General features: G+C 42.0%; 1 protein-coding gene across 1 annotated transcript; it reads left to right on the forward strand.

The window, feature by feature from the left end:
• On the forward strand, positions 1-27,926 carry DGKE (diacylglycerol kinase epsilon). Its single transcript, XM_029600696.1, has 11 exons — positions 1-776; positions 6,616-6,775; positions 11,203-11,322; positions 11,760-11,903; positions 12,140-12,297; positions 13,043-13,091; positions 13,211-13,324; positions 13,756-13,827; positions 16,466-16,593; positions 17,099-17,210; positions 24,707-27,926. Exons 1-11 carry the CDS (start codon positions 334-336, stop codon positions 24,926-24,928), a joined length of 1,722 nt encoding a protein of 573 aa, XP_029456556.1. The 5' UTR covers positions 1-333; the 3' UTR covers positions 24,929-27,926.

Raw genomic sequence — 27,926 nt, forward strand, 5'->3', positions numbered from 1 at the left:
CGCACTTCCGTTTCCGCTCCCCTTCTCTCCCGGAATACGGTGCGGTCGCTTGGGTCCCCGCGGTTTGAAAGGAATCGGTCCCCAGCCAGCTGTAATGTGCCACCCGGGGCGGGGAGGGGAAGGCGTTACCGCTCCGCCGCGGTGATGCCTGAGGCCAGCCGCTACCCGACGCGGGCCCCCCTCACCTCGGTCGCCGCTCAGGACCGAGCTCTCGGCCGTCATCCGCCGGGTCGGGGGCGCGGAAGGCCCGCCTGCAGTGTCCAGCTTTTTCGGCCCGGGAGGGTGATGATAGGTAAAGGGGGCTGAGGGAAGGAGGGTTACTGAGCTCTCGGGATGGAGGAGCAGACAGAGCAAGCAGCCTCCGAGATTTCGGGGAACCTGATTCTCTGGACGCTGCTCTCCGTCAGCCTGCCCGTGCTCATCACGCTCTGGTGCAGCCTGCAGCGGTCCCGGCGGCAGCTGCTCAGGAGGAATTTCTTCCGCAAGAGCAAGCACGGCTGGCAGTACACGGACCTGTTCAGCAAGCCCACCTACTGCTGTGTCTGCACCCAGCACATCCTGCAAGGCGCCTTCTGCGAATGCTGCGGCGTGTGCTCGGACGAGGGCTGCCTGCGGAGGGCCGACCGGCGCTTCACCTGCAAAGAGATCATGCGGCGGAGCGACTGGCAGCGCGGCCCCATGGCCCACCACTGGATCCGAGGCAACGTCCCTCTCTGCAGTTACTGTACCGTCTGTAAGCAGCAAACTGGCACCCAGCCCAAGCTCTGTGATTTCAGGTACTGCTCTTGTTGTAAGGCTTCTACATCACTAAGGTTTGAAACTTGCGTCGCCTTTTTTAAATGCATGCCAAGCTCTGTGACAATGATCTGGAAGGCAAACGTATCTGTCTGTGGCATGCAGCTGTCATGTAAGTTCGTTCTCCTGAAGTACATACTTTTTTTTAGAGTGAGGGTAATGAATACTGGAATTGGGATTGCAGATATAGTTTGGCGTCCAGGGCTATTGGTTTAAATTTTACTTGGAGACCAAAAGGAGAGAAGGGGGTTACACTCTTTAACTGTAAAAATTGCTCCAGCATACCTCCTGAGTGAAAATAGTATACATGCTTAATTATAGGGAGGGCAATAATAAAACATATTTCCCTATGTAAAACTATTTTATCCACAGAAAAGGCTCTTTGATTATTGCCCATCCTGTATAGGGGTAAAAAGTATGCACTTTTTTCAACAGCACAAGTACTTTTAAATGCATATTACAGAGGCATTCCCAGGAATAGGGGGAGACCAGAAAATGGAACACATGTAATTTCGTTCCAAAAAAAATTACCAGCCAAGAACTTAGGTGCAGATATTTGCAAGCAATTCGTTGTTAGGCAATGGACAAAGCTAAATGTACCCATAGACAGTCCAATGCAATAAAGTGCGCACAAGTTTGCTCACAGTTGGATGCGTGTTTTGGCACACAATCATAGTGTCTGATGGAGAAAGGAGATTAGTATATCCTAACCAAAGCATATTGGACAGTACCCATCACATTTAAGCGCTCCCACAAAGGTGAATGATAACAGCGCAACATGCATATTAATTAGGGGATGCACAAATATGTCGGGCTCACACACACAGAGTAGATTTTAAAAGCCACCCGGCATGCGCCGATGCCCCCTGCTGTATAACTTTACTTCTGCTATGGATGGCATGTAAGTTATAAAATAAAGCTAAATAGGCAGATTAGCCGGGTTTTAAGGGTTGAGGATAACTGGGGAGAGTGAAGGCTGTTAAATCAGGGGGGTTTGGAAGACCTTTTAACTGTGGATGAACTGGTAAAACTGGAAATGGCATCGGTGTGCATCCCTTTTAAAATGTTCTCACTTACGTGGTAGAAGCGGCTTTTGCATGCACAGGCATGCTCCCACTTAAAATTTGGCACATATGTGTTTAGCCATGCTATTTTATAACACGTATGCATATACGAGCACAAGTTATAAAATAGCCACATCCCAGGGTGCGGGCCCATGAACACGTCTACTCACGTGCAGATTTGAAAGTCACTGTCCCAGGCTGGGTGCACATTTTTTTATGATGAAAAATTAACTCCCACTCTGGAGGTGGAGTGAAGTTTACTCTCAGTCAGAGGCACATGAGAAACATAAAAAATGTGGTCCTTTGTGTTGCAATAAATGTGCCCTTGTAGGATAGGGTTGTTTAGAGAGAGAAGTATAAGATTTAGTTGTTTGGCGTTAGAACAAAAAATTTAAAAAATGTGTATACGGATTAGTGGAGCACAGCATAATGATTAGCTAAAGGACACTTTTAAAAACCACGGGTGATTCCTTTACTTTCGGTAAAGTGGCATTGCTGAATTCTGTAATTTCAAGTAAGTGATGCGCTTCTGCTAGGAATGTACAATTTTAGACATCCATGTGCCCAATATAATATACTTTTGAGTGCAAAAATGCACATTTCTCCCTAGTGCGTCCTTTTCGTACATCACTTTGATTTCATTCTCATTAGAATGTTGCATCAGAATTACAGGGGGGGGGGGGGGCGGGGTGGATGCACGTGCTTTATTGGATCAGCCTGTCTGTGCCAATGCCTGCACTTTTGATTATTGCCCTTATAATGAAATCTATGTGTTAAGGGAAGCAGTGAACCTAGAATTTATGCCTCTAATATAACAGTATTCTAGTGTTGCTGGGACTTAGATGTTCTAAATAAAGTGATGTCAGGTCTCTAAAGCAGGGGTCCCCAACCACTGGTCCGCGGACCAGGACCAGGCCATTGGGGTTTTTTTGCTGGTCCACGGCGCCGCCGCAGACCAGGGACGGGTTGGCCTATCGGCAGGTGTGTCGCATCTCCCGGTGTCCCACTACCCCGTTCTACATTCCTTTTGCCTTTTTCCAGCCCCCGCGTGCCAGTTGGAAACCTCCTTTCTTCCTTCCCCCATTGCCCAATCGGAAGCCTCCTCCCTACCAGTGGGAGTAGGAAGAAGGGAGGAAGCCTTTGATTGGCTGGTGAGGCAGGCATCTGAATGCCCGGGGGTGGGAGGAATAGAAGTTTTTGAACTCCGAAGCAAGGCCACACGGTGAAGAGGAAACCCGACCCCTGACGAAGCAAAGGCGCCATGGGAGCCCATTCCCATGGCGGCGAAGAGGAAACCCGACCGAGGCCACCACGGAAGCCCATTCCCGTGGTAGCGAAAAAAGAAGGCCCGCCGGAGTAAAGCCGCGGCGGAACTAGAGCCCATCCCTGCAGTGAAGGAAGAAGTTTTTGGTGAGAGCTGGGTGCGTCTGTGTGTGAATGAGTGCCTGGCTGAGAGCTGGTGCGTCTGTGTGTGAATGAGTGCCTGGCTGAGTGCTGGTGCTGTGGTCTGTGTGAAGATGACTGGTGTGAGAGAGAGAGACCGAGACTGGTCGTGGGCGCTAAGGAAGAGGACTGTGAGGACAGAGCTTCAGCAGCCCTTGCTGCTTCTGGTGAGTGCTTTTGGCTTGGAAGGGAAAGGAGTAGGAGAGTTGCTGGAGAGGGTAAGTAAAGGTGGCTTTTTAAGATTATTTTTCTTGATTGACTGCCATTTTAATTATTGGGTATTATGCGATGTCTGCTGTTATTATAAATGTCATAATTAAATAAGTATGCACTAAAATCCAACCCTCTCCATAATCCCGTCCCCATATGACCAAAGCCCCGCCCTGCCGGGCCATGGAAAAATGGTCTTGCTTGAAGCCGTTCCCTGGTGCAAAAAAGGTTGGGGACCACTGCTCTAAAGGATTCAAATGGCACCTGTCTTCATACTTTATACTTAGATTTTTCTAATCAGTACAAGTGCTGACTCAACTTCTGTTCTTTATGAAAATAGTTTGCCAATCTTCACAAGTATTATGCAAATTCACTTGAGTTGGCAGCCTTCCCTGCTTGTTTAGTGCTTGAAATGGAGCATTCTATGCCTCATTCACATATTTTGCTTTTTGCATGTGACAGAAAATTTGCGGAATCATGACTAGTCTGTATAATATAGTCCAGCTCGCCTAGAATTAACCATTCAGTTTGAGTGTTGAAGTAGATTATGAAGATGTCATAGCTATGTTCTTTTGTTCTCTTTTAACTTTAATCCCCATCAGAAATTTCCTATAGAAGGAGAGAGATTGAGAACAGGCCTGCAAAACTAGAATATTTTATTAAAAACAAAATTTTGAAAAATGTTGAATTTAAGCCATGCTTTCAGATAAAAGAAAGTGTAAAAATGAAACATTAAAGGTGAATTTTAAAAGCTCGACGTGCTCTTTAATTAGGGGATGTACAAATATGTCAGGCTCGCAGATTTTAAAAGTCCCCCCAGTTATGCGCATAAATGCCACAGCGTGCACATCTCAGAACTTCTCAAAAAGGAGCAGGGCATGTTTTGAGACTTGAGCCAGAAATTTGCGTGTAAATACTTAGGCGATTCGACATGCGCAGGGGTCACCTGCCACGTAATTTTATTTCTGCTATGGATGGCATGTATGTAAAAAAAAAAAAAATTAAAAAACAATTGAGCCATTTTGGAATGGGTGTAACGGGGGATGGAGGACCTAGCTTTTAACTGGGCAAAGTGGACAGGATCTGGTAAAACAGGCAATGGCGTCAGCACACATCCCTTTTAAAATTTCTCCATTAACACGGTAGAAGTGGCTTTTGCACGCACAGGCCTGCGTCCACTTAAAATTAGGCACATTTGTGCTTGTGGCCAGGCTATTTTATAACATGCGTGCAAATCTTGCCATCTCCCAACCAACCAGATACACCTCTGAATTTCATGACCTAACTGCAAAGTTAAACTCTCCTCCTTGTATTATAATCTGTCATCTCTTATCCCCTCCCATATCTCCCATGTAACTCAGTTGTTTAGATATCCTCACCCATTCCTCTTATCTTTTTAATGTACATAAGAACATAAGAAAATGCCATACTGGGTCAGACCAAGGGTCCATCAAGCCCAGCATCCTGTTTCCAACAGTGGCCAATCCAGGCCATAAGAACCTGGCAAGTACCCAAAAACTAAGTCTATTCCATGTTACCATTGCTAATGGCAGTGGCTATTCTCTAAGCGAACTTAATAGCAGATAATGGACTTCTCCTCCAAGAACTTATCCAATCCTTTTTTAAACACAGCTATACTAACTGCACTAACCACATCCTCTGGCAACAAATTCCAAAGTTTAATTGTGCGTTGAGTAAAAAAGAACTTTCTCCGATTAGTTTTAAATGTGCCACATGCTAACTTCATGGAGTGCCCCCTAGTATTTTTACTATCCGAAAGAGTAAATAACCGATTCACATCTACCCGTTCTAGACCTCTCATGATTTTAAACACCTCTATCATATCCCCCCTCAGTCATCTCTTCTCCAAGCTGAAAAGTCCTAACCTCTTTAGTCTTTCCTCATAGGGGAGATGTTCCATTCCCCTTATCATTTTGGTAGCCCTTCTCTGTACCTTCTCCATCGCAATTATATCTTTTTTGAGATGCGGCGACCAGAATTGTACACAGTATTCAAGGTGCAGTCTCACCATGGAGCGATACAGAGGCATTATGACATTTTCCGTTTTATTCACCATTCCCTTTCTAATAATTCCCAACATTGTTTGCTTTTTTGACTGCCGCAGCACACCGAACCGACGATTTCAATGTGTTATCTACTATGACGCCTAGATCTCTTTCTTGGGTTGTAGCACCTAATATGGAACCCAACATTGTGTAATTATAGCATGGGTTATTTTCCCCTATATGCATCGCCTTGCACTTATCCACATTAAATTTAATCTGCCATTTGGATGTCCAATTTTCCAGTCTCTACATAACCTCTAAGCTAACCATTATATTACTCCCCCTTATTAATATCCCCTATTGTAACATCGCTTTCATAGTATACCTCATTGTAACACCCTATTGCAGCAACGCTTTCATAGTATATCTTATTGTAACAACCTCACATTATCTCAAATTGATCGATTGTATTACCTCTTAAATTGTAACATCCGAGTATATCACTTTGTAACAACCCACTGTAGCAATGCTCTCATAGTATACCTTACTGTAACATCTTTACATAATCTTGAATTCAACTATTGTATTACCCCTCTATATTAGCTTTTCATATTGTAACATCGCTGCCCTAGTATATCTCATTGAATTGACTTTACTTACAGTGTCTCATATGGCAATTCCCTATATTAGCTTTTCACATTTAATGATTGTACATAATGTCTAAACCTGAATATTGTATTTCCCTTTACTCCTCCTTGTGTTGTTCCTCTCCCCCCCCCCCCCCCCCCCCCCCAGTTCAACATCTGTTTCACTGTAAAGCCTTTTTGGCTGCATTCTTGTTTTATGGAAACAGATGTGATGTTTCTAATGAATGTCTGTATATAAAAAAACGTTTAAATAAATAAAATGTGTGTGTGTGTGTGTGTAAAATAGCCGTGTCCCTGGGTGCGGGCCAACAAATGTGCACGCATTGCACCCGCGCGTCTGTTTTAAAATTCATCTTTGTGTTTCCAAAAACAAAATAATTGTGTAAAGTAAAATAGAAGAATGAAAATGATAGATATCTGCTGATATTTAAGCAAAAATTATTTTTACAGGTGCATTTGGTGCCAGCATACAGTGCATGACGATTGTATGCAGAATTATGTAAAGAGTAACAAGTGTGATTTTGGAGAATTCAAAAACTTAATTATTCCACCAAGTTACTTATCTGCCATTAATCAGATGCGGAAAAGCAAAACAGTTGATTATGAGAAGGTAATTATTGCTTTGTTTTAGGGGGAGTTATGTGGGGAAAGGGTTATTTCATGGTGCTGTTTATTGGTGATTAATATGTTTAAGACAAAAAACATTCAAAGTGATCTAGGATGAATAATTAATTGCACGTAGTCAAAATCCACAGCATCCCGATGATAATGGTGGGTTTTTTTTTTTTTTTTAAGAACACATACTAAAAATATATAGCAAAGTATTTGAAGGAAAATTAAGAGCATGCTTCAATAAGAATTCAGACTAACAGTAATAGTGACAGCTTGGCTGGCACAGTTATACTTACATATTTCTTCTGCTGCTTGAAATAGGATGCACCAACAAATATATGCCAGTAATCTACAAAGTTACAGATGGTCCTTTAATCATAAGAACATAAGATATGCCACACTGGGTCAGACCAAGGGTCCATCAAGCCCAGCATCCTGTCTCCAACATTGGCCAATCCAAGTCACAAGTACCTGGCAAATACCAAAACAAAAAACAGATCCAATGCTAATGCCGGCAACAAGCAGTGGCTATTCCCTATTGAATTAATAGCAGTTTATAGACTTCTCCTCCAGGCACTTATCCAAACCCTTTTTAAACCTAGCTACATTAGCTGCCTTAACCACATCCTCTGGCAACGAATTCCAGAGCTTAATTGTGCATTAAGTGAAAAAGATTTTCATTTGATTTGTTTTAAATGTGGTACTTGCTAACTTCATGGCATGCCCCCTAATCCTTGTATTATGCGAAAAAGTAAATAACCGTTTCGTGTTTATCCTTTCAAGTCCTTTCATGATTTTGTAGACCTCCATCAAATCCCCCCTCAGCCATCTCTTCTTCAAGCTGAACAGTCCTAACCTCTTCAGCCTTTCCTCATAGGGGAGCGTTCCATATCTTTTATAATTTTGGTTGCTCTTCTCTGTACTTTATCCAGTGCAACTATATCTTTTTTGAGATGCGGCGACCAGAATTGCACACAGTATTCAAGGTGTGGTCTCACCATGGAGCGATACAGAGGCATTATGACAACTTCTGTTTTATTTGCCATTCCCTTCCTAATAATTCCTAACATTCTTTTTGGTTTTTTTGACCGCCACAACACACTGGGCTGGCTATTTCAAAGTATTATTCACTATGATACCAAGATCTTTTTCCTGTGGAGTAACTCCTAAAATGGACTTATGTAGCTACAGAATGGGTTATTTTTCCCTATATGCATCACCTGCATTTGTCTACCTATTTCATCATCCATTTGGATGCCCAGTCTTTCAGTTTTGCAATGTCCTCCTGCAATTTATCACAATCCGTTGAGATTTTACTACTCTGAATAATTTTATCAGCTGCAAGTTTGATCAACTCACTCATTATACCTCTTTCCAGATCAATTTTAAATATATTAAAAAGCTCTGGTTCAAGTACAGAACCTAAGGCTCTCCACTGTTTATTTTTTTCTGTTGTGAAAATAGACCATTTAATCCTACTCTCTGATTTGTTTTGTTTTAACCATTTTGCAATTCACAAAAGGACATCATCTCTTATCCCATGACGTTTTAGTTTTCTCAGAAGCCTCTCATGAGGGACTTTGTCAAATGCCTTCTGAAAATCCAAATGCCCCACATCTACTAGTTCACCTTTATCCACATGCTTATTCATCCCTCCAAAAAATGTAGCAGATTTGTAAGGCAAGACTTCCCTTGGATACATCGATGCCAGCTGTGGCCCATTAAATCATGTCTGTCTATGTTTTGTGGTTTTATTCTTTATAAACGTTTCCACAATTTTCTCAGCACTGAAGTCAGACTCGCTGGTCTATAGTTTCACGGATCACCTCTTGAGCCCTTTTTATATATCTGGGTTACATTGGCGACCTTCCAGTTGTCAGGTTCAACAGATGATTTTCATGATAGGTTACAAATTACTTGTAATAAGTCTGACTTTTCATTTTTTTAGTTCTTTGGAACCCTGGAATGTAGACCATCCAGCACAGGTGATTTGCTACTCTCCAGTTTGTCAATCTGACCTACCTCATCTTCCAGGCTCGCTGATTTTTGGTTCAGTTCATCTGAATAGTCACTGTTGAAAATCGTCTCCAGAAAGGCAATCTCCCCAACATCCTCCTCAGCAAACATTAAAGCAAAGAATTCATTTAGTTTTTCCGCTATGGCTTAATCTTCCCTAAGTGCCCGTTTAACCCTCAATCATCTAATGGTCCAACCAACTCCCTCACAGGCTTCCTGCTTTGGATATGTTGAAAAAAGTTTTTATTATGAGGTTTTGCCTCTAGGGCCAACTTCTTTTCAAATTCTCTCTTCGCTTGGCTTATCAATGTTATACACTGAACTTGACAATGCTTATGCTTTTTCCTATTTTTCAGATGGATCCTTCTTCCAGTTTTTGAAGGAATATCTTTTGGCTAAAATAGCCTTTCATCTCACCTTTTAACCATGCCAGCCAATCATTTGGCCTTCTTTCTTAATATGTGGAATACATCTGTACCACGCTAATAAGATGGTATTTTTTTAACAATGTCGACACCTGTTGTACACTCTTTACCTTTGTAGCTGCACTTTTCTGTTTTTTTTCTATTTTATCAGAGTTTCTCTTTTGAAAGTTTAGTGCTAGAGCCATGGATTTACTTACTCTCCCCCTTCCAGTCATTAATTCAAATTTGATCATATTATGATCACTGTTGCCAAGCGGCCTCACCACCGTTACCTCTCTCACCAAATCCTGCGCTCTACTAAGAATTAGATCTAAAATCACTCCCTCTCTCATCAGTTCCTGAATCAATTGCTCGATAAAGTTCCTAAATGGAATAAATTACAGCTTTATCTCCTTAGCATGTCCTGATGTTACATTTACCCAGTCAATATTAGGTAATTGAAATCTCCCATTATTACTGCACTAACAATTTAGTTTCCCTAATTTCTCTTAACATTTCCTCTGTCTCATCATTTTGGATAGGTGGATGGTAGTATACTCCTATCGCTATACTCTTCCCCCAACACACATGGGATTCTTACCCATAAAGATTCAATTGTGCATTTAGTCCCTTGATGGATCTTTATCCTTTTGGACTCTCTGCCATCCCAGACATAAAGCACCACCCCCTCACCAAGTTGGTTCCCCCTAACATTGCGATATAATTTGTACCCTGGTATAGCACTGTCCCATTGGTTATCCTTCTTCCATCTGGTCTCTGAGATGCCAATTAAGTCTATCTCATAATTCACTGCTATATAATCTAACTCTCCCATCTTACTACTTAGACTTCTGGCATTGGCATCCAGATATTTCAAAGTGTGTTTTATGTTTGTATTAATAGCCTGCTTTTCAGTTGTCAGGGATAATTTGGAATCTTTTAGCTCAGGTGATTCTTTCTTATAGTCACATGAACTACTTTTCCTATTATTGGAATCTCTGTCGGGATGCCTTAACTCTCCTGCTTCATTAGTATCCTTCGAAGATTCATTCCTCCAAACCATGCACTGCTGAGAAACTTTGTCTTCCTGCTTTGTTCTAGTTTAAAAGCTGCTCTATCTCCTTTGTTAAGGTTAGCGCCAGCAGCCTGCTTCCGCTCTGGATAAGGTGGAGCCCATCCCTTCGGAAAAGACTCCCTCTCTTCCACAAAAGGTTCCCCATTTCCTTACAAAACTGAATCCCTCTTCCTTGTACATCGTTTCATCCATGCATTGAGACTCCTGAGCTCTGCCTGCGTCTAGGACCTGCGTGTAGAACAAGGAACATTTCAGAGAAAACTGCCCTGAGTTTCTAGATTTCAGTTTTCTACGTAAGAGCCTAAATTTGGCTTCCAGAGCCTCCCTCCCACATTTTCCTATGTTGTTGATGCCCACATGTACCACGACAGCTGGCTCCTCCCCAGCACTGAGTAAAATCTTATCTAGGTGATGCAAGAGATCCATCACCTTCACATCAGGTAGGCATGTTACCAGGCGATCCTCACGCCCATCAGCCACCCAGCTATCTACATTTCTAATAATCGAATCACCAACTATGATGGCCGACCTAACCCTTTCCTCCTGGGAAGTATCCCTAGGAGACACATCCTTGGTGCAATAGGACAGTGCATCAACTGGAGAGCAGGTCCTTGCCACAGGATCACTTCTGCTGGACCAGTTTAATGCTGTACCACCAGGAGACCTTCCTCCTCCAAGGCAGCACCAGGGCTACCAGACTGGAGTTGGGACTTGGCTACTATGATCTTGGTAATACTTGCCCAATAGCATCTATAATAACTGAAGCAACACAAGTCATAATTCAGGTACATTGGCAGAGGTGTATGGAGAAACGTGTACAATGCTGAATTATTGAGAGAGAGAAAATCCAACATACGTACAGTTCACCTTGATTTACTATTAAAACAGTTTGTTTTTACTTTGACTTAAATATATATTTTCTCTCTGCAGTTAGCTTCTTCCTGTGGGGAACACTGGATGCCTCTGATAGTTCTGGCTAACTCTCGGAGTGGAAACAATATGGGTGAAATACTACTAGGGGAATTTAAAATCTTGCTAAATCCGGTTCAGGTAATTGTGGTGTCTCTGCTTACCATACAGTGGCATTTCTAGTAATCTTGACAGTGATTTTATATATAAAAGAAAGAGTAGTCCAGATAATTAGAATAACTGTCATGTTATGTTATAAGATGCCTTTATTCAGACTTAGACATGATCAGTTGCAGTTTGTTATGTAATAGTAATTATAATGAATAATGCTATAAAGAGTATTTTAAATATTTTCAATAGTTGTTTAAGGTAGACTCATTGTCCAGTCGGATTGTTTTTTGACTTCTGCTAATTGACAAATTAGGTTGAATCTGCAATTCAGATGATATGAGAGTGGGTGACGTTTAATGCTATTTGCAAATTCTTTGAATGGATTCCATATTGGGATATGCTTTTAATTTTCTTAAATAAGGCTTACTGATGTAGTCTTCTCTTGGCTGCCTTCCCTGTCTTGATAGGTTTTTGATTTGAATAAAATTTCCCCCATCAAAGCTCTCCAGCTTTGCACTTTGCTTCCTGATAAATCAGCCCGAGTACTCGTCTGTGGTGGAGATGGCACAGTGGGCTGGGTTTTGGATGCCATTGATGACATGAAGATAAAGGTATTCCTCCTTATATACACTTTGCCAATCATATGATGAAATAGAAATAGCAGTTGTCATACACATTGCATTAGTCTTAGCCAGTGTTCTGCATAGGTGGTATTCCTATTTTTCAAAGTGCATTATCATTAAATTAGTAGAAAATATTTGGTAAGTTACCTTGATCGATGATATGAAATACCAGTGCTATTCCATTGCTAACTTTACAAGCAGTCCTGAATTCTATAATTTCACAGGGTCAAGAACGATACATTCCACAAGTTGCAGTCTTACCTCTGGGAACTGGCAATGACTTATCTAATACATTAGGTTGGGGTACAAGTTATGCTGGAGAATTCCCAGTGGAGCAGGTCTTGAGAAATGTAATGGAGGCAGATGGAATTAAATTAGACAGGTAAGTAATATAGTTTAATGTTAAGATTCTTGTGAAAAAATATAAAAGAATTAAGATAATGCAGTGTCGCAGACTGATCTTCAGTGTTTAATTCACACTTTTCTAGTGCATATATTTTTCAGGTTTTAAGTATACATGAAAGCACAACACTAATGATGCTGTTAAATTACGGGACCAATATAAAAAAAAAAAAAAGGCTTAACATAAAATGTCCTTACTTGAAAGCAATAAGCACTCGCCACCAAAAACAAAATTTCAGGGCTAGGAGCCATCTTAACATTTAGAAATCACATTGTTATCTAGCTAATGAAATAAGGCATAGATAGAGGGATTTATTCAGTGGCCCCCATCGTATAGGGGGCACCACTGTACTCGGTTCCCCATCTAGTGTGCTTAAATCTTGGCATTACCTCTAGCAGCCGCAATAGGAAATAGAAACTATGTAAAAGGGGAGCTACAATTAGCTTCTGTATTCCTCCCCAAGTACTTGTAGCACCAAGGGAAGGGACCAGTGGAATCCATGCATGCATCTTTAATGAAAGAATAGAAGGAAACAGCCTAAAGGCCAGCATAGTGAAAGAAAGAGGAGACTCAGTAAGACTACTGGTTTCTTAGATGATGATTATTGTTGGCGTGTTATGTTTTTTGATCAAACAACTGAAGTAACATCTGAATAATCAATAGTTTATGGATATGTTTCATACAGATAGGAAGAACTTATTATTTTATCCCTTGTGTTTTTCAGGTGGAAGGTTCAGGTCACAAAGAAGGGATACAGTTTAAGAAAACCAAAGGTAAGGATCTTGAGTAGCAGCTTTCCAAGACTTGTCACTTTATGGTCCTAAAGGACACCACACAATTTTATTGTCCTTCCAACAGCAATGACTGAAGTTGGAATTTCTCATTTCTGCAGGTGTTCTCGATGAGTAACTATTTTTCTGTTGGGCCCGATGCTCTCATGGCTTTAAATTTCCATGAACGTCGTGAGAAGACTCCCTCTCTCTTTTCTAGCAGAATTTTTAATAAGGTATATTTTGAGTAAATTTTCCAACTGCCATACTGTTGAAGGTATAGCAAAGCAACTGTTTAACCTTTGCTCACAGGATCTCGCGTAGTTCATTTAAATTATTAGTGTAATATTGATTTTTGATAGAGATTTCTAGTTTTTAAAAAAATAAAACTACCAGCTAAGTAGTGAGAAAACATCACAGGGGAAGTGGTCAGAAATCTCATGGAAGAATAATTATCTAGCAGTTGACAAAACACTTTGGGGTACATTTTAAAAGACAGCGTGTGCAGGGTTTTTTTTAAAAGGGTTACGCACGTACCCCTTTTAAAATCCGGCCCTTTGAGAATTTGGAATTTGAAATGCAATGTCAAATAAATGTAATAATGCAAAGTAGTTTTTCATTGTTTCATATTTTTGCACAATTTGCTTTCTTGTTTTCGTTTGTTTAGGCTGTTTATCTGTTCTATGGCACCAAAGATTGCCTTGTACAAGAATGCAAGGACCTTAATAAAAAAGTGGAGGTAAGGCACCTGCTTCCTTTCCTTGAGGCCTCTCTGTTTTGATTTGGTAGATTGACTCCTTGATGAACTGCAATTAGGTTTCGTTTGGAGCTACAGCAGCAACTAAAAACTGGTTTGTGGAATTCTCAAGGTCTTGGAGGTTAATGTTGTAGAATTTTCATGTTTTTCTTCTTTCTCTTTAGCGGTAAAATTGTGCGGTTGAGTAATTGCTCAAAAGAAGGAAGTAGTAGTATTCATGCATATTGTGTAGTTTTATTTTTTTACCCAAATTGTTGAAGAAACAAACTTTTGTATGAATTATTTTAGCCTATTTATGACATGCTGTTTGAAGACAGAAGAGTAATAAAAAGAACATGATCTGAAAACAATCAGCAAATCTCAAATGGTTCAAATATCCCATCCCACTCTTTACAAGCAAATCTCAAATGGTTCAAATATCCTATCCCACTCTTTACAACCAGTCACAAGGAGACTGTTGCATAACAGTAAGCGTTGGTGGCCAGAGCAATGAGAAAAAGTGCAAAGACCTTTTCATGCTCCCTAGCACTCTGTCAAAGAGTTTGATCTAGATGTTAAACATGGAATAAAGAGATGCCTTTATTTAGCTTTCTGCAACCAACTGCTTGTTTGTAGAGTGCAGGATAGGTCTTTTTTTTTTTTCTTTTTTTTTTTTTTTTTTTAATTTACTCTTTATTAAATTTCCATAATACTACAAAGCTTTAAATCTTTGCACAGAAATATTCAGAAACATATGATAAACGATCAATCTGATCATTAACAATAGTAGAAATAAGAAATGAATATAATTATACAGTCCACAAAATATATATTTGGGGGGGTGGATGTCAGAAAAGATTTAAATGAAGCCAATCATACACACAGAAAAGATATGAAGAAATTGCCAATAGCTTGCTACATACACTTGTTGCATTTATCTATTGCTGAGAAATTGGACTAACCATAGGTGATGATTGTCTCATCACCCTGTTTTGGGAGTCGAGCCACACTTTGAGGTGTTCAGGATTAAGGAAAACATATGTATTACTATTGAATTTCACGATACATCTACATGGGTACCTTAGCTGGAAAGTGGCACCCAGTAGACCAGTATCTTGCCTTAGGGCCAAAAAACCCTTCCTCCTCATTTGTGTGGCTTTCGCCAGATCAGGAAAGATCTGGACTTTTTGGCCCATAAACTGTGCACTTATATTCTGAAAGTAACTTTTCATGATCACCCCCATATCTTTCTCATATATAAAAGAAATTAACAAGGTGGCTCTCCCCACAATCTCTGCTTCGGAAGATTCTAAGAAAGCTGTCAGGTTCTCCAAGTCCATTTGATTCTGATTACTATCTCCTTGTAAACGGGAGAAAGGGAGAAAATAGACTTTGTTGAAAGCTGGTATCTCTTCTGAGGCAATATGCAGTACCTCAATCAGGTATCTACGTAAAGTCACTCTAGGCAACTCTCCCATTACTTTGGGGAAGTTTAATAGTCTTAGATTTAGCCTCCGAAAGCGGTTTTCCAGAAATTCAGTTTTTTTGTTTAAGGCAATATTGTCTTGAACAATAGCCGTCTGCAGTTTCTGGATCTCTTTAATATTTATTTCAATCTGCTGTACTTTATTCTTTTGCTCCACTATTTGCAGGTTGTGGTCTTGTGTCACCAAGTCCAATCGTGAGGAAATTTGAGTGATTTGAATCATAGTCCCCTGGATTGCCAAGTTTTGCTGGGCCAACAACTCCCATATCGCGTCCAAAGTTACCACAGGGGGTTTAGGGGGTATAGCTAGCCCTTGCTGCATCTTCCGGGTAATATCCTCCGATGTTGACAAATCGGGGCAAATAACTGAGGTAAAACAAGGCTTACCACGTTCTTGATGATTTTCCTCTGGATTCAAAGCACTGCTCGGGCCCGCCATGGCTCCTTGAGATGACGCAGTTCCGAGTGTTCCACCCGCTGCTGCTCCCTCCATGGTTTTCGCTGAACCCAGTAGGTTCCCGGATTCCATAGCAGATTCTTGCGGGGACAACAAGGAAATCACCTGGGGTAATCTCGGCATTGGAGGGCTCAGCGTAAGTTCCCCAGGCGAGACGGCGGCTTCTCCTCCGTTCTCTGCAGCGGGGATTGGCTCCTCCAGCTTAGCAACAAGTGGAGTGCACTCAGTGATTTTCCTTTGTCCTGACGGGAGCGCGGACATTGGAGGGTAAGTCCTAAGCTTCCCTTTACGCTTTGGAGGCATGTTAACTCGATAGGATCCTTCAATAACAAGAAAAACTCAGGAGCTCCGTCGAGCACTCGTAGCAAGCGGCCATCTTGACTCCGCCCCACAGGATAGGTCTTTTGAATGGTAGCATGATATTTTTATTTTATTGATGGTTATTATTACTACTTATATTCTATCCCGAGGGGATTATTGCTATCACGAGTTATAGAAAGTTTTGTTTTTGAGCATCTTTTCATAATTTTTTACAAAAAGACAAAAACATTTCAAAAAGTCTGAAACAGGGAATTTCAAGAAGATTAATATTCTGTGATTTAATCAAGCCTAACATACTGCTTTCTCTTTTAATAACATTTATAAACCTTCTTTACCTAATTAAAATTAATTGCACAATCTGCGATGTGTTTTTCAAGTTGGAGTTGGATGGTGAGCAAATTCATCTCCCAGATTTGGAAGGAATCATAGTTCTGAATATCGGATCTTGGGGAGGTGGCTGCAGACTGTGGGAAGGAATGGGAGATGAGCCATATCCCTTAGCAAGGTATGGAAATACTTAAAAACAATCATAGCCTTTCCATTGTACTGCTGCTCTTTATTTGGGACAGTGGGGAGGGAGGCATTAAGTATTAGTTTTTAGTTTTAGCAGAGTAAGAATCCTGCTTTCTCCCAGCTCCTCCATGCTTAAAAAATACTGGTCACATAAATGCACTAAATTAGTGGGACTCTTCAAATTTATTTTATTCCAGCGTTTATCTTGCTGCACCACGAATGCATTTTGACAGGGCCTTTCAATACATAACTATACAGGATTTTGAGTGTCTGGACAGTGGAGGATCTATTTTTTTATTTTTTTTTAAACATATACCTGTCTAAAAACCCTTGTTATTCCTGTATGACCTGGTACACATAGAGTTGCATTTACTATTTAATAGGCCCATCTGTTTCAATGCATTTTCTTGTAAAATATGCACATGCACATTGTATAAAATGCAAAAACATGACAAACCTTTCACACATTATTTTTTTTTCCTTCCTCTACAATGCAGCCATAACGATGGGCTGCTGGAAATTGTTGGAGTCTACGGCTCTTTCCACTGTGCCCAAATTCAGGTGAAGCTGGCAAACCCTGTTCGGCTGGGACAGGCGCATACAGTACGGGTATGTGGCACTGACAGTGCATCAAGTCTGTCACAGCAGTGACAAAGTATAAATATATTTGTTTGTAAAAGAGCTCTTTAGAAATCTGTGCCTAGGTACTAGTATTGAAGCAATAGTAGTTTGGAAGTGTGGTTTTGCTCCAAGATTTGGGGATGAATCACAAAATGTGGAGTATTTACTCTTCTTCCCTGCTTCCTGCTGCTCCATTGTGTTGACCAGTTGTACAGCAGGGCAGAAATATGAGCAGGAACAGCACAGCTCAGCCGTGGCCTGCCACATTCTGCTTTTCCTTTTAGCGGGTTTAAGATGTGGGGCTTTGAAATGAATTGTAAACTCATAATGTTGGAGCAAGATTTTACAGGGGTACAACTGGACTGATAAAAACAGGAAAGAGACATTTTTTCCCCCCAATTTAAATTTTATTAAACATTCATCCATTGATAACAGAACTTCGCTGAGTAATAAACAGCTTTCCAATTTGTCTTTACATCACAAACCACAAAAACATCCATATTCTTAGCAACAATATATAAGTTGCTCGCATAAACATATTTGAATAACATAATATAATGGTAGTAGCCTCTTTTCTTATCCATCAATAAAATTCCCCAAGCTATCATCCGATTATGATAACCAAAGCTGTACATTTGAGAGAATGTGGCCCCAAAACTCATTAATGTTCTCAAGCATTATCATAAACTTTAAAGCCTAATTTCCCCATTGCCCCCCCTGCAACAGTATAGTACCAGAAATACCAAGGAAGAGCATCTATTAAAATGCCACATCTTAGATATTAATTGGTAATCAAGGTCCTAATATTAATCCATTTCACAAATGGTTCCCTAATCTCTTCAAATTTCCGTACCGTGTCTTGTGAGCCTTCCCAAATAGTACGCCCCCTCTATTCGAGTACACAGCTGCCCCTCAGATGGGATGGAGGCTTTCTCCACCATCAATTCATATCTGGCTGAAATTGCTATTTTCCCCAACAGAGACGTCGAGTGGGATTCTATATTTGGTATGGGGATGTTCATTAATAAAAATTTAGGATCTGTAGTTATAGTACCACCCATCATTTGTAACATCAAATTTAGAGTCCTATTCCAGTAAGCTATCACCTCTGGCCATTCCCACTACGTGGGGAAAAAAGCCCTTCTTTCCATACCTGTGCCAACATTTATTATCTGCCGAGGGGTAAAGTGTACGTTCAGGTGTCAGATACCAGCGCTATAGCATTTTGTAGCTATTTTCAATTATAATGGAGAAAACAGAACTGCTTCCTGCCTGAAGGAAACAGAGATCCCAGATTCTCTCTCCCATGTGTTAACGCAGTCTCTTCCAAACGAGTTTCTTATGTTCTTATGAGTTGGTTTATGTTGTAACTCTTCATTCAATAAAGCATGTATGTTTGAGATAGGAAAGAGAAGAACAATGGTAACCTAATGCAAATGTTTAGACTATGGACATTCCTAATTTTTAAGCTTTTTTTTTTTTTTTTTAAATAATTGATCTTCATTACAAATTTAAGCGAGTGCGACATTGTATTGGCTGACATTTTGTTCACAGCTTTTTTTAGGGCAGTTTAAAATTTTGTACAAAAGTGAGACAGGAAAATGCAGAATGACCCTGGGTCAGATTGTTGGCATCGTTTTGAAATGGTGCACCCCTTGTGCAAGGTTTTAATTTCCTATGACTTCTGGAAGGTAAACAAACCACAGAAGAAGAAGCTGAGCAAGGAAAAGCCTGTACAGATAAAGTTGCAGGACTTTTACCCAAAAGTGCTAAATTTAAGAACTGTTGCAAAGTTCCACAGTGACTTTTTGCACAGTTTTGCTTAAATATTTTTTCTCTTCCAGAAAATGAAATTTTTGGACAAAAGTAACCAACCTGCAGGCTTTGGGCACTAGCTTGGCCAGTTTTAAAATTGTCCTTAATAGTGTTAGTGGATCTCAGCTGGAAAGGCCAACTTTATGCATAAATTTACATTTTCCTAGCACCTAGACAGATTGATTCAGGACCGGTGGGTTATGCACCTCTACCAGCAGATGGAGTCACAGTAATTATGCTTCTGCAGTGACATCACTCTGCCAGTTTTCTCCGTCTCCAGCAGATAGTGGACGTGCATTTTCCTACTAGGGATTGCTCTTGTGGTGGTAAGGGACCTGAGCAGCCTGGGTGGGCTAGGCCCCGCTGTTAGGCTTCTTGCTGTGCGCCACGTGGTAGGCCATGGCAATGTTTTTGCATGCTTTTTTCCCTATGCGTTCAGCTGCTTTCTTCAGGACCATCGGTGTGTGCAAGTGCATCCGGCTGTGCACCCGAATTGTGTGCTCAGTTTCCTTTGGGTGCGCTGCCTGTATGCACATTCTGGAACATAGTGGTTATGCGCCCAGGTTTGATGTGTTGTCAGTACACTTAGTTTTGCGGTGCATAGCCTCTGGCCTCCTAAATTTTGTGCACCTAAATGTTTCAGCATAAATCGGCTGGCGCACACCTTTAGTCACCTGTTAAACATACTGATGGACTCATGGTGCCTGTGGCTAAGAAACCTAAGTGTCTTTCCCTCTGTGCTGCCTGTCGTGTTCGGGCATCTCAGCCTGGAGTGCCCTCTGATTTGTGCCAGCTCTGCTTAGCGGCTCAGGGAGAATTATCTTCCTACCTCAGATTGTACTAAGCCTGGTTCTTCCCAGCCTGATGATGGCTTAGTTAAGGACATATGAGGAGGGATGCCTGACCTTGGACTGGTTCCTCAGCAGGGATGGCAGCTCAATGGGCACAGCACCAGTGCCTTCTGGCTTTGGCATGGATCCTTCTGCCTTTTCTTGGTCAACTTTTTTCAAGGATTGCAATCCTGTCAGGTCAGATTCTCAGGCGGTAGCCTCTCCCTCTTCCGGTACAGCGGTTGAGCTCCAAAGTACACCTCTGCAGGTACTCCAAAGTACCTGTCTGCAGGTCCTCCCAATAAGAATCTGAATGGCACTGATGATGAGGCAGATCCTGACTCTCCGGAGGATGGAGAAATGTCTCCAGGGCTAGAACCGTATAGGGCTATGTTGCGGTTCTTTCATAGGGATGAACTGCCGGCCCTGAATTCCCAGACGTTGAAGATGCTGGGAGTACCTGGGGCAGATTCCCATGTCTGAGCCAAATAAAAATCCCATTTTTGTTTCTTGGTGTAAAGCCTGCTTTTTCCCTTTTATGGAGGCCATTCAAGAATTGATTGATCTTGAGTGGGATGCCATGGAGGTAAATTTCAAAGGGGGTCGGATCTTGGAAGGCCTGTACCTCCTGGGTCCAGTGGTGAGAAAGCATCTGGTTTTCCAAAAGTGAATGCACTTGTCTGTGCCACCTGTAAATGGACGACTATCCCCATGGAGGGAGGAGCAGCCTTGAAGGATGGGCATGATAGGAGGACTGAGGCCATCCTTAAGCAAGTATTTGAAGTAGTGGGAATCACCTTGCAGATAGCTTCTTGATTTTCCCTGGTGGCTCACTCTTATTTGCTTCTCTTTCAGGAGGTTGATGACTCTGGAGTGAATTCCAGGGCAGTTATGGAACCCACTGCCTTTATGGCAGATGCAGGCTGCAATTTGGTCCGCACCTCGGCCAGAGGAATGGCTTCGGTAATAGCGGCCAAGCATCAGTTATTGCTGAGAAATTGGTCCGCTAATGCGACCTCCAAAGCTAATCTTATAAAATTGCCTTTTAAAAGCTTGCTTTTATTTGGGAGCGAGTTGGAGAAACTGGCCAGTAAGTGGGGCGAATCTACGGTTCCTCAGTTGCCGGAGGAAAAGAAGCAATCGCCGTGCCCCTTTGATATGAGGGGGTCATCTCAGGTTCCAAGCGGTTTTGATCCTACTGAGGGGCGACCTTTCAGAAGACGCGGCCTTTTGGTAGGTCTCAGTCCTTTCATCCCAGACAGCCCAGGGAGGGTTCGGGTAGTGGAACCTCTTGAGCCTCCCAATGAAGGTTTGCCAACCCACCCCCGGGAACAGGAGATAGGGGGATGTGTCTCTCTCTCTTATCAGAGGTGGGTCAATCACATCAGTGGGTCCTGGAGGTGAGATGAGAGGGATATGTGCTGGAGTGTTCCTCGAGATATGTTCATGGTTCTCCCTGCCACTCCCCGCAGATGAAGCAGGCAGTGGAGTGTACATTGTCAGGGCTCCTCAGTCTGAGGGCTGTGGTTCCAGTACCCACATCTCAATAAAATAAGGGTCAATATTCCATTTGTTTCGTTGTGCCCAAGAAGGTCACCTTTCGTCCCATCCCGTTTCACAGTGTTGGGGTGCCATTATCAGTTTTGGGCGCTGCCATTTGGTCTGCCCACCACTCCCAGAACTTTTTCCAAGGTCATGGTGGCTGCTGCAGAGTTGAGACAGGATGGGATCCTGGTACATCTGTATTTGGATGACTGGCTGATTCGGGCCAAGTCTCTGGAAGAGAGCCACCTGGTAATCTGCAAGGTGATCTCTTTGTTGCAGGAGCTTGGTTGGTGGTGAACCTAGCCAAGAGCAGTCTTCAGCCATCTCATTCGTTGGAGTATCTGGGTGTTCGCTTCAACACGAAGCAGGGAAAAGTGTTCCTGCCAGAAGCTCGTATTCAGAAGTTAATGACACAGGTGCGTCTCTTGATAAACACTATATGCCCGACAGTGTGGTCCTATCCGCAGGTACTCGATTTGATTGCAGAAACCCTGGATTTGGTGCCGTGGGTGAGAGTGCATATGCGTCTTCTTCAGCGCTCCCAGCTGTCTCATTGGAACCTGCAGTCCCAGGATTATTCGATTCGGCTCCACCTGCCGATGGAATTCTGCTCTCACCTCCATTGGTGGTTGAAGCGGATCATCTGAGAAGGGGAGTTTCCCTGACATCGCCGAACTGGTTGGTACTCACGACAGATGCGAGCCTCCAGGGTTGGGAGCTCACTGTCAGGAACTAACAGCGCATGGACCCTGGAATACAGAAAAGTCTCTGGAGCATCAATCGATTGGAAGCCCAAGCGGTCCGGTTGGCATGTTTGCAGTTCAGCGACAGGCTGCAGGGTCAAGTGATCCAGGTAATGTCGGACAATGCAACGACATCAATCAGCAGGGAGGAACCAAAAGCCAGCAAGTGTGGCAGAAGATATTCCAACTTATGGAATGGGCAGCAATGCATTTTCAGGAAATCTCGGCCTAGCACATTGCAGGAAAAGACAGTGTAAGGGCAGACTTTCTCAGCAGGGAGAGTCTGGACCCAGGAGAATGGGTGTTGTCGGACGAGGTATTTCAGCTGATAGTGGATGGCTGGGGCCTTCAGTTTATAGACCTGCTGTCGGCTTCTCGCAATGCGAATGTTCCTCAATTCTTCAGTCACAGGAGAGATCTGAAGTCCTTGGGTATCGATGTTCTCATGCAGGTCTGGCCAGAGAACAAACTGCTATATGCCTTTCCCCCATGGCCCATGTTGGGAAGAATAGTTTGGAGGGTTGAAGGTCACAGGGGGATGGTGCTTTTGGTGGCACTAGATTGGCCCAGGAGACCATGGTATGCGGATCTGAGAAGGCTCCTGGTAGACTTCTCCCTCCATCTTCTGGTGCAAGTGGAATCTGTTGCAGCAGGGACCTGTCCTTCACAAAGATCCAACACTGTTTTGTCTTTTGGTATGGCCCTTGAGAGGGCTTGCTTGCTGAAGCATGGATATTTTATTGCGGTGATTGCCACCTTGCTACGGGCACGAAAGTTCTCCACTTCCTTAGTCTATGAGCGGTTTGGCGAGTGTTTTGAGGCTTGGTGTGAAGATCGAGAAGTGCTTTCTTATTCAGTTAAGATCCCGCTCATTTTGGAATTTTTTCAGGATGGATTGAATAAAGGGTTGGCCCTTAATTCCTTGAAGGTACAGGTAGCGGCTCTTGCCTGTTTCAGGGGCCAGATGATTGGTGAATCCTTATTGGCTCATCCAGATGTGGCCCATATCTTATGGGGAGTGAAACATCTTCGTCCTCCCTTGCGGTTACCGGTACCTTTGTGGATTTCTTGGCGGGCCTTACATTTCGACCATTGCATAGCCTTTCATTGCGGTTACTGACCTTGAAAACAGAGATTCTGGTGGCGATATGTTCTGCATGTTGAATTTTAGAGCTTCAGGCCTTGTCTTGCCGGGAGCCATTCCTTCGGGTGACTCAAGGGGTGATACAGCTGCATACTGTTCTTTCATTTTTTTCCTAAAGTGGTCTCAGGTTTTCACTTGAATCAGTCCATTTCCCTGCCATCTCTGGATAGGGAAAGAGATGGCGAAGGAATATCGCCTGTTGTGTCCCTTGGATGTCAAAAGACATGTCGTGTGAGGTATCTGGAGGTTTCTAAACCTTTCCGAAAGATGGATCGCCTGTTTGTCCTTTATAGTGGAGGTAAACAGGGTGAGCTGGATTCACGAGCTGCAGTAGCTCGCTGGATTAAGGAGGTAGTCATGGCCGCATAGGAGGCCGCTGAAAAGCCATTGCATACTTAGGTTAGGGCTCAGGCAAGTGTCATGGGCGGAGGTTAGATTGTCTCTTGTCGACGTTTGCCAAGCTGCAATGTGTTCCTCCTTGCACACCTTTTCCAGATGATATTGTCTGGATGTGCAGGGCCGGGAAGATACAGCATTTGCACATGCGGTTTTGACTAGACCGTGGGAGTAGCTTGGGTACATCCCACTGGTCCTGAATCCATCAGTCTGGGTGCTAGGAAATAAGAAATTATTACTTATCTGATAATTTCCTTTTCCTTAATGCTGACAGATGGATTCAGCTTCCCGCCCTTGGCGGCCGAATGACTGTGGTTACGTGTTCCAGGGGTTACTGGTAAGTGTTCATCCAGTCCCTAGATTATTGTTCATACATTCCTTGCCTGAGTTCAGTGTTTGTATTGGTTGAGTACTGAAATGGTTATCTGTTATTAATCAAGCTTTTTGCTAGTCTGTCCACAGTTGGCTTTTGAAGAGAATACTGGCAGGCTGATGTCACTGCAGGGGTATATATACTGTGTCGTTGGTTTGCTCCATCTCCATCTGCTGGTAGAGGTGCATAATCCACTGGTCCTGAATCCATCTGTCTGAATAAAGAAAAAGGAAATTATCAGGTGAGTAGTAATTTCTCAGTCTTTGCTGCTGCACCATGATTTAAACAAATATGTAAAAAATACAAGAGGCTTGCTCCATTTAAGAAACAAAATTATTGCACTTCTTAAATATGAATTTAAAAAATTAGCAAAATGTTCAGAATCAAAACAATATATTTTATGCCCGCCACTGAGTCTCCATTGGGGATTTTTTTTTTTTTCTGCTAGTGCAGGGAATTTATTCTGTTTAAACATACTGGAAGAGGATGAACGTGTGTGGGGGGTTTTTTTTAGAAAAAAAATCAGCCATAGCTGGATTTTGCTGTTCTGCTTGATTAAGCTCTCTAGACTGGCCTTTAGTGGCCCTGATTGTACACAAATATTGTCAGCAATTGACATTTCTCATTGTTCATGGCAGCTGATTTTGAAGAGCTCAAAGATGCCAATGCAAGTGGATGGCCAGCCGTGGGCACAGGGACCATGCACTGTTACCATAACTCATAAGACACACGCACTGATGTTATCCCACATTGGAGAGCAAACAGACGATGATGACGATGCTTCCAGCGTATCTGAGCATGAGCCTGCCAGGCCTCCAGAACATGGAGATGGAAAATTCAAGGCAACAACAGAGTACTAACTGGGGAAAGCTTTGTTCTCATTTACAAAAACAGTCTGATTAGTTCCATAAAACATAGGTCATTAAGATGTCCATATTAAATGTTCTCGTTCTCAATAAGTATGCCTTTGATATTGCTTAGTAGGTTTATGTAAATAGTAGGGAAGGACACCCAAGTTCTATCTCTCTCTGGAAACTTGGTTACATTTTAGGTAGATATTTTGCATTGGTGCACTGAGCTTGACAGTAGGTTAAACAAATAGTTCTTAAAGTTGTTATAACTGAGTTTAGTTGCAAGTGAAAACAACGAAATCCATTAAGGTCCCATCTTTTTAGCTATATTTATGTTTTATTTGGTGTTTAAAGATTTTGAAAGTTCCTCTTATGGAGCAGTTCCTACCATTATGGCTATAATGTACATAAGTAAGGGGGCTGTGCTAGAGCTAATCCTTCTGAAAACCTCAGGCAGCTGTTGCACTGATACAAATGTGAAGCTAGAAGGAACAACTGAAGAGAAGACTTTTTTGAAAACAAGAGAGCAGCCATAATGAAAGGTGCACACTGTCTCCAGAAAATGCAGGTGAAAACATAAGAAATCAAATATACGAGAACACAGAGGGAAGGAAGATATAGGAAGCAGTAGACTCGAGAAACGAGCTAATTGACATATTGACTACTGCCATGTTAAACTTGAAGGTGTGTTGTGAAGTATGTCCTAAGGGTATTATGAAGCTATGGTGTGAAAAGTTTGTGTCTTGTCTCCCTGCTGTTTATACCACTAGAATTATTTTAGCTACATCCAGAAATCAAGTTTTTACCTTGCTGAAAAAAAAATGCAAATCCTGCATAGTTTAGTGAGCGCTGAACACAAATATATGAAGAAATGAACATTTCTTTGTACTTTTGTGTGATTTTTGCCTTACTGTAGCTGTAGAAGGTTTTGGTTTGTTTGTTTGTTTTTCTTTCATGCAGCCTTGAGAGATGCCTTTATCCTTTTTTGAGACTTTTAATTGTGCGATCCCCTCCCCAGCTTGCTCATGAAGACCAGCAATGCATGGGAAGTTAAGACTCGCACTGTGTGTGGACCCACTGGCAGGAGCTTGCCGATTAATTAAGTAAACCTTTAGTTGTAAAGTGTGCAAACAAAAGTAAAATGCTATTTTGTTAGTGACTATATAAAGTAGTTTGTTTGTTTGGTGGTTGGGGTAATTGTGAATGAAATGGAAGAGATGCTGCAGTACAGAAATCTATCCAGCAGAGGCCACTGTCCTGTTGCTGTTTGGGCCCTCTTCTTGCCATGAGAAATGCTTCTGTTTTGTGTGCGCGCGTGGGAGATAATCTGCTAGTGAATGTTTACTGTGAAAGTAATGGAAATGTCTCAGGGAACACATGGGCTAAGTTTCCCAGTGTTTGTGTTTTTTCTAGCTAGGTCAGGGTAGAGCAGTGTTGCTGAATTAGTGTGCCACAAGCTGAAATAAAGCTCGCTGGCTCAGAACCAACGTGAGGATGTGATTTTTCAGTCCTACAACCTCTGATGAGCCTAGTGGTGGTCTTTTTTTTTTTTTTTTTTCATTTCATTTGCAAGGTGCATAAGGTGATGTAGAACCAGTCTTACTGGCAGCTAAACATTTTAAATTTTAATCGTTAAAAAGGCAAAAAAATTACTATATGGTGGCAGCAGTATGGTGCCACCATATAATATAAACTTTGAGGTTTAGAAGATTGGATCCTTTTTATTTATTTTTTGATCCAGCATATTCCTCCTGCTCCTTTTGTACCTCCATCTTAGTTGGAACCAGGGCTGGGATTTGGTTTCATGAGCCTTTATTTGCAATTACCTGGGGAATTTTCTCCTGGTTTATATTCTCCTCTCCCTTCTCCTCCCCAGCTCCAATGTACCTAATCCATTCATTGCAATAATTGTGGGCCCCAGGGCCTTGTGCCCTGGCTCCTTCAAGAACACTGCAGTTGTAGGCCCTGAATCTTGCCACTAGGTGTGATCCTTAAGCGATTATCAATGCTGCCTCTCCCCTGGGGACTGTGTACGCTGCCTCTGCAGTATCTCCAGCCAACCTGGGGAGCGAAAGCCTGAGCTGCAGTTTGAACCAAGGTTCTTCCTCATGGCCATGCAGAGCACACTACCACTAGACCAGCCATAGAAGATTATTTTGGATTTTTTTTTTTTTATTTTATTTTTTTTTTTTTATTCTTACCTTGCATCACTTCATTCTCTGTTGCAACTGTTGAATATGCAGACACTGGCTTAACTAATTGAAATGTGGTAGATCTTAGGAGCAGAGGCACAAGGATAAACTATATTGCTCTGGTATGTTCCTTTAAAACAAAATTTGAATACCCATTTAATCTGTAGACTTTGAATCATTTTTTATTGTTTTGGAGGCGACGGTTTACATGTAGTTCCATTGGATCAGTCAGTTTGAATGCCCAGATCTGTTCTATCATTATGCAGTCATATCTGTGGCAGGAGTGTTAGGAAAACAGAGAGTGTTTCTTACTTGCTTTAGTAACTTGGTAATGCTGATTAAGTTGGATTTCTTTGTTCTTGGCTTCTCCTTTGCACTCCAGCATAAAAAAGGGAGTAAATAGCAGTGATGTTGGAGTACTGTGAGCACTCAACATTGCAAATCGTTTTGACAGTATTAGGTCATCACGAAAGACGCATTCTAAATCCAGTACAGTACACCTTAGGTACATGAGATATATGAATTCAAGCTCTGGATTCAGCTACTGTAATGTTAAGATTAGGCAATACCTGTGTGACTTAATGCTATTCAGAATTGATACTGAATTTCTTGATTTATTTGAAAGATCTATGAATGCACACCAGTGCTTTTCCCTGACCATTGCACAGAAGCCACCTTGTTTTACTTATTTGTTCCACAGTATTCCATGCAGATACTGATTAAAAAAAAAAAAGAAATGAAACATCCAAAAAGAAATGCATAACAATATAAAATTTTATAAAGTGACTGATAATGGTATAATCACAGTCATAATA

This window comes from Rhinatrema bivittatum, chromosome 4 (genome assembly GCF_901001135.1).
Source record: "Rhinatrema bivittatum chromosome 4, aRhiBiv1.1, whole genome shotgun sequence".
NCBI lineage: Eukaryota > Metazoa > Chordata > Amphibia > Gymnophiona > Rhinatrematidae > Rhinatrema > Rhinatrema bivittatum.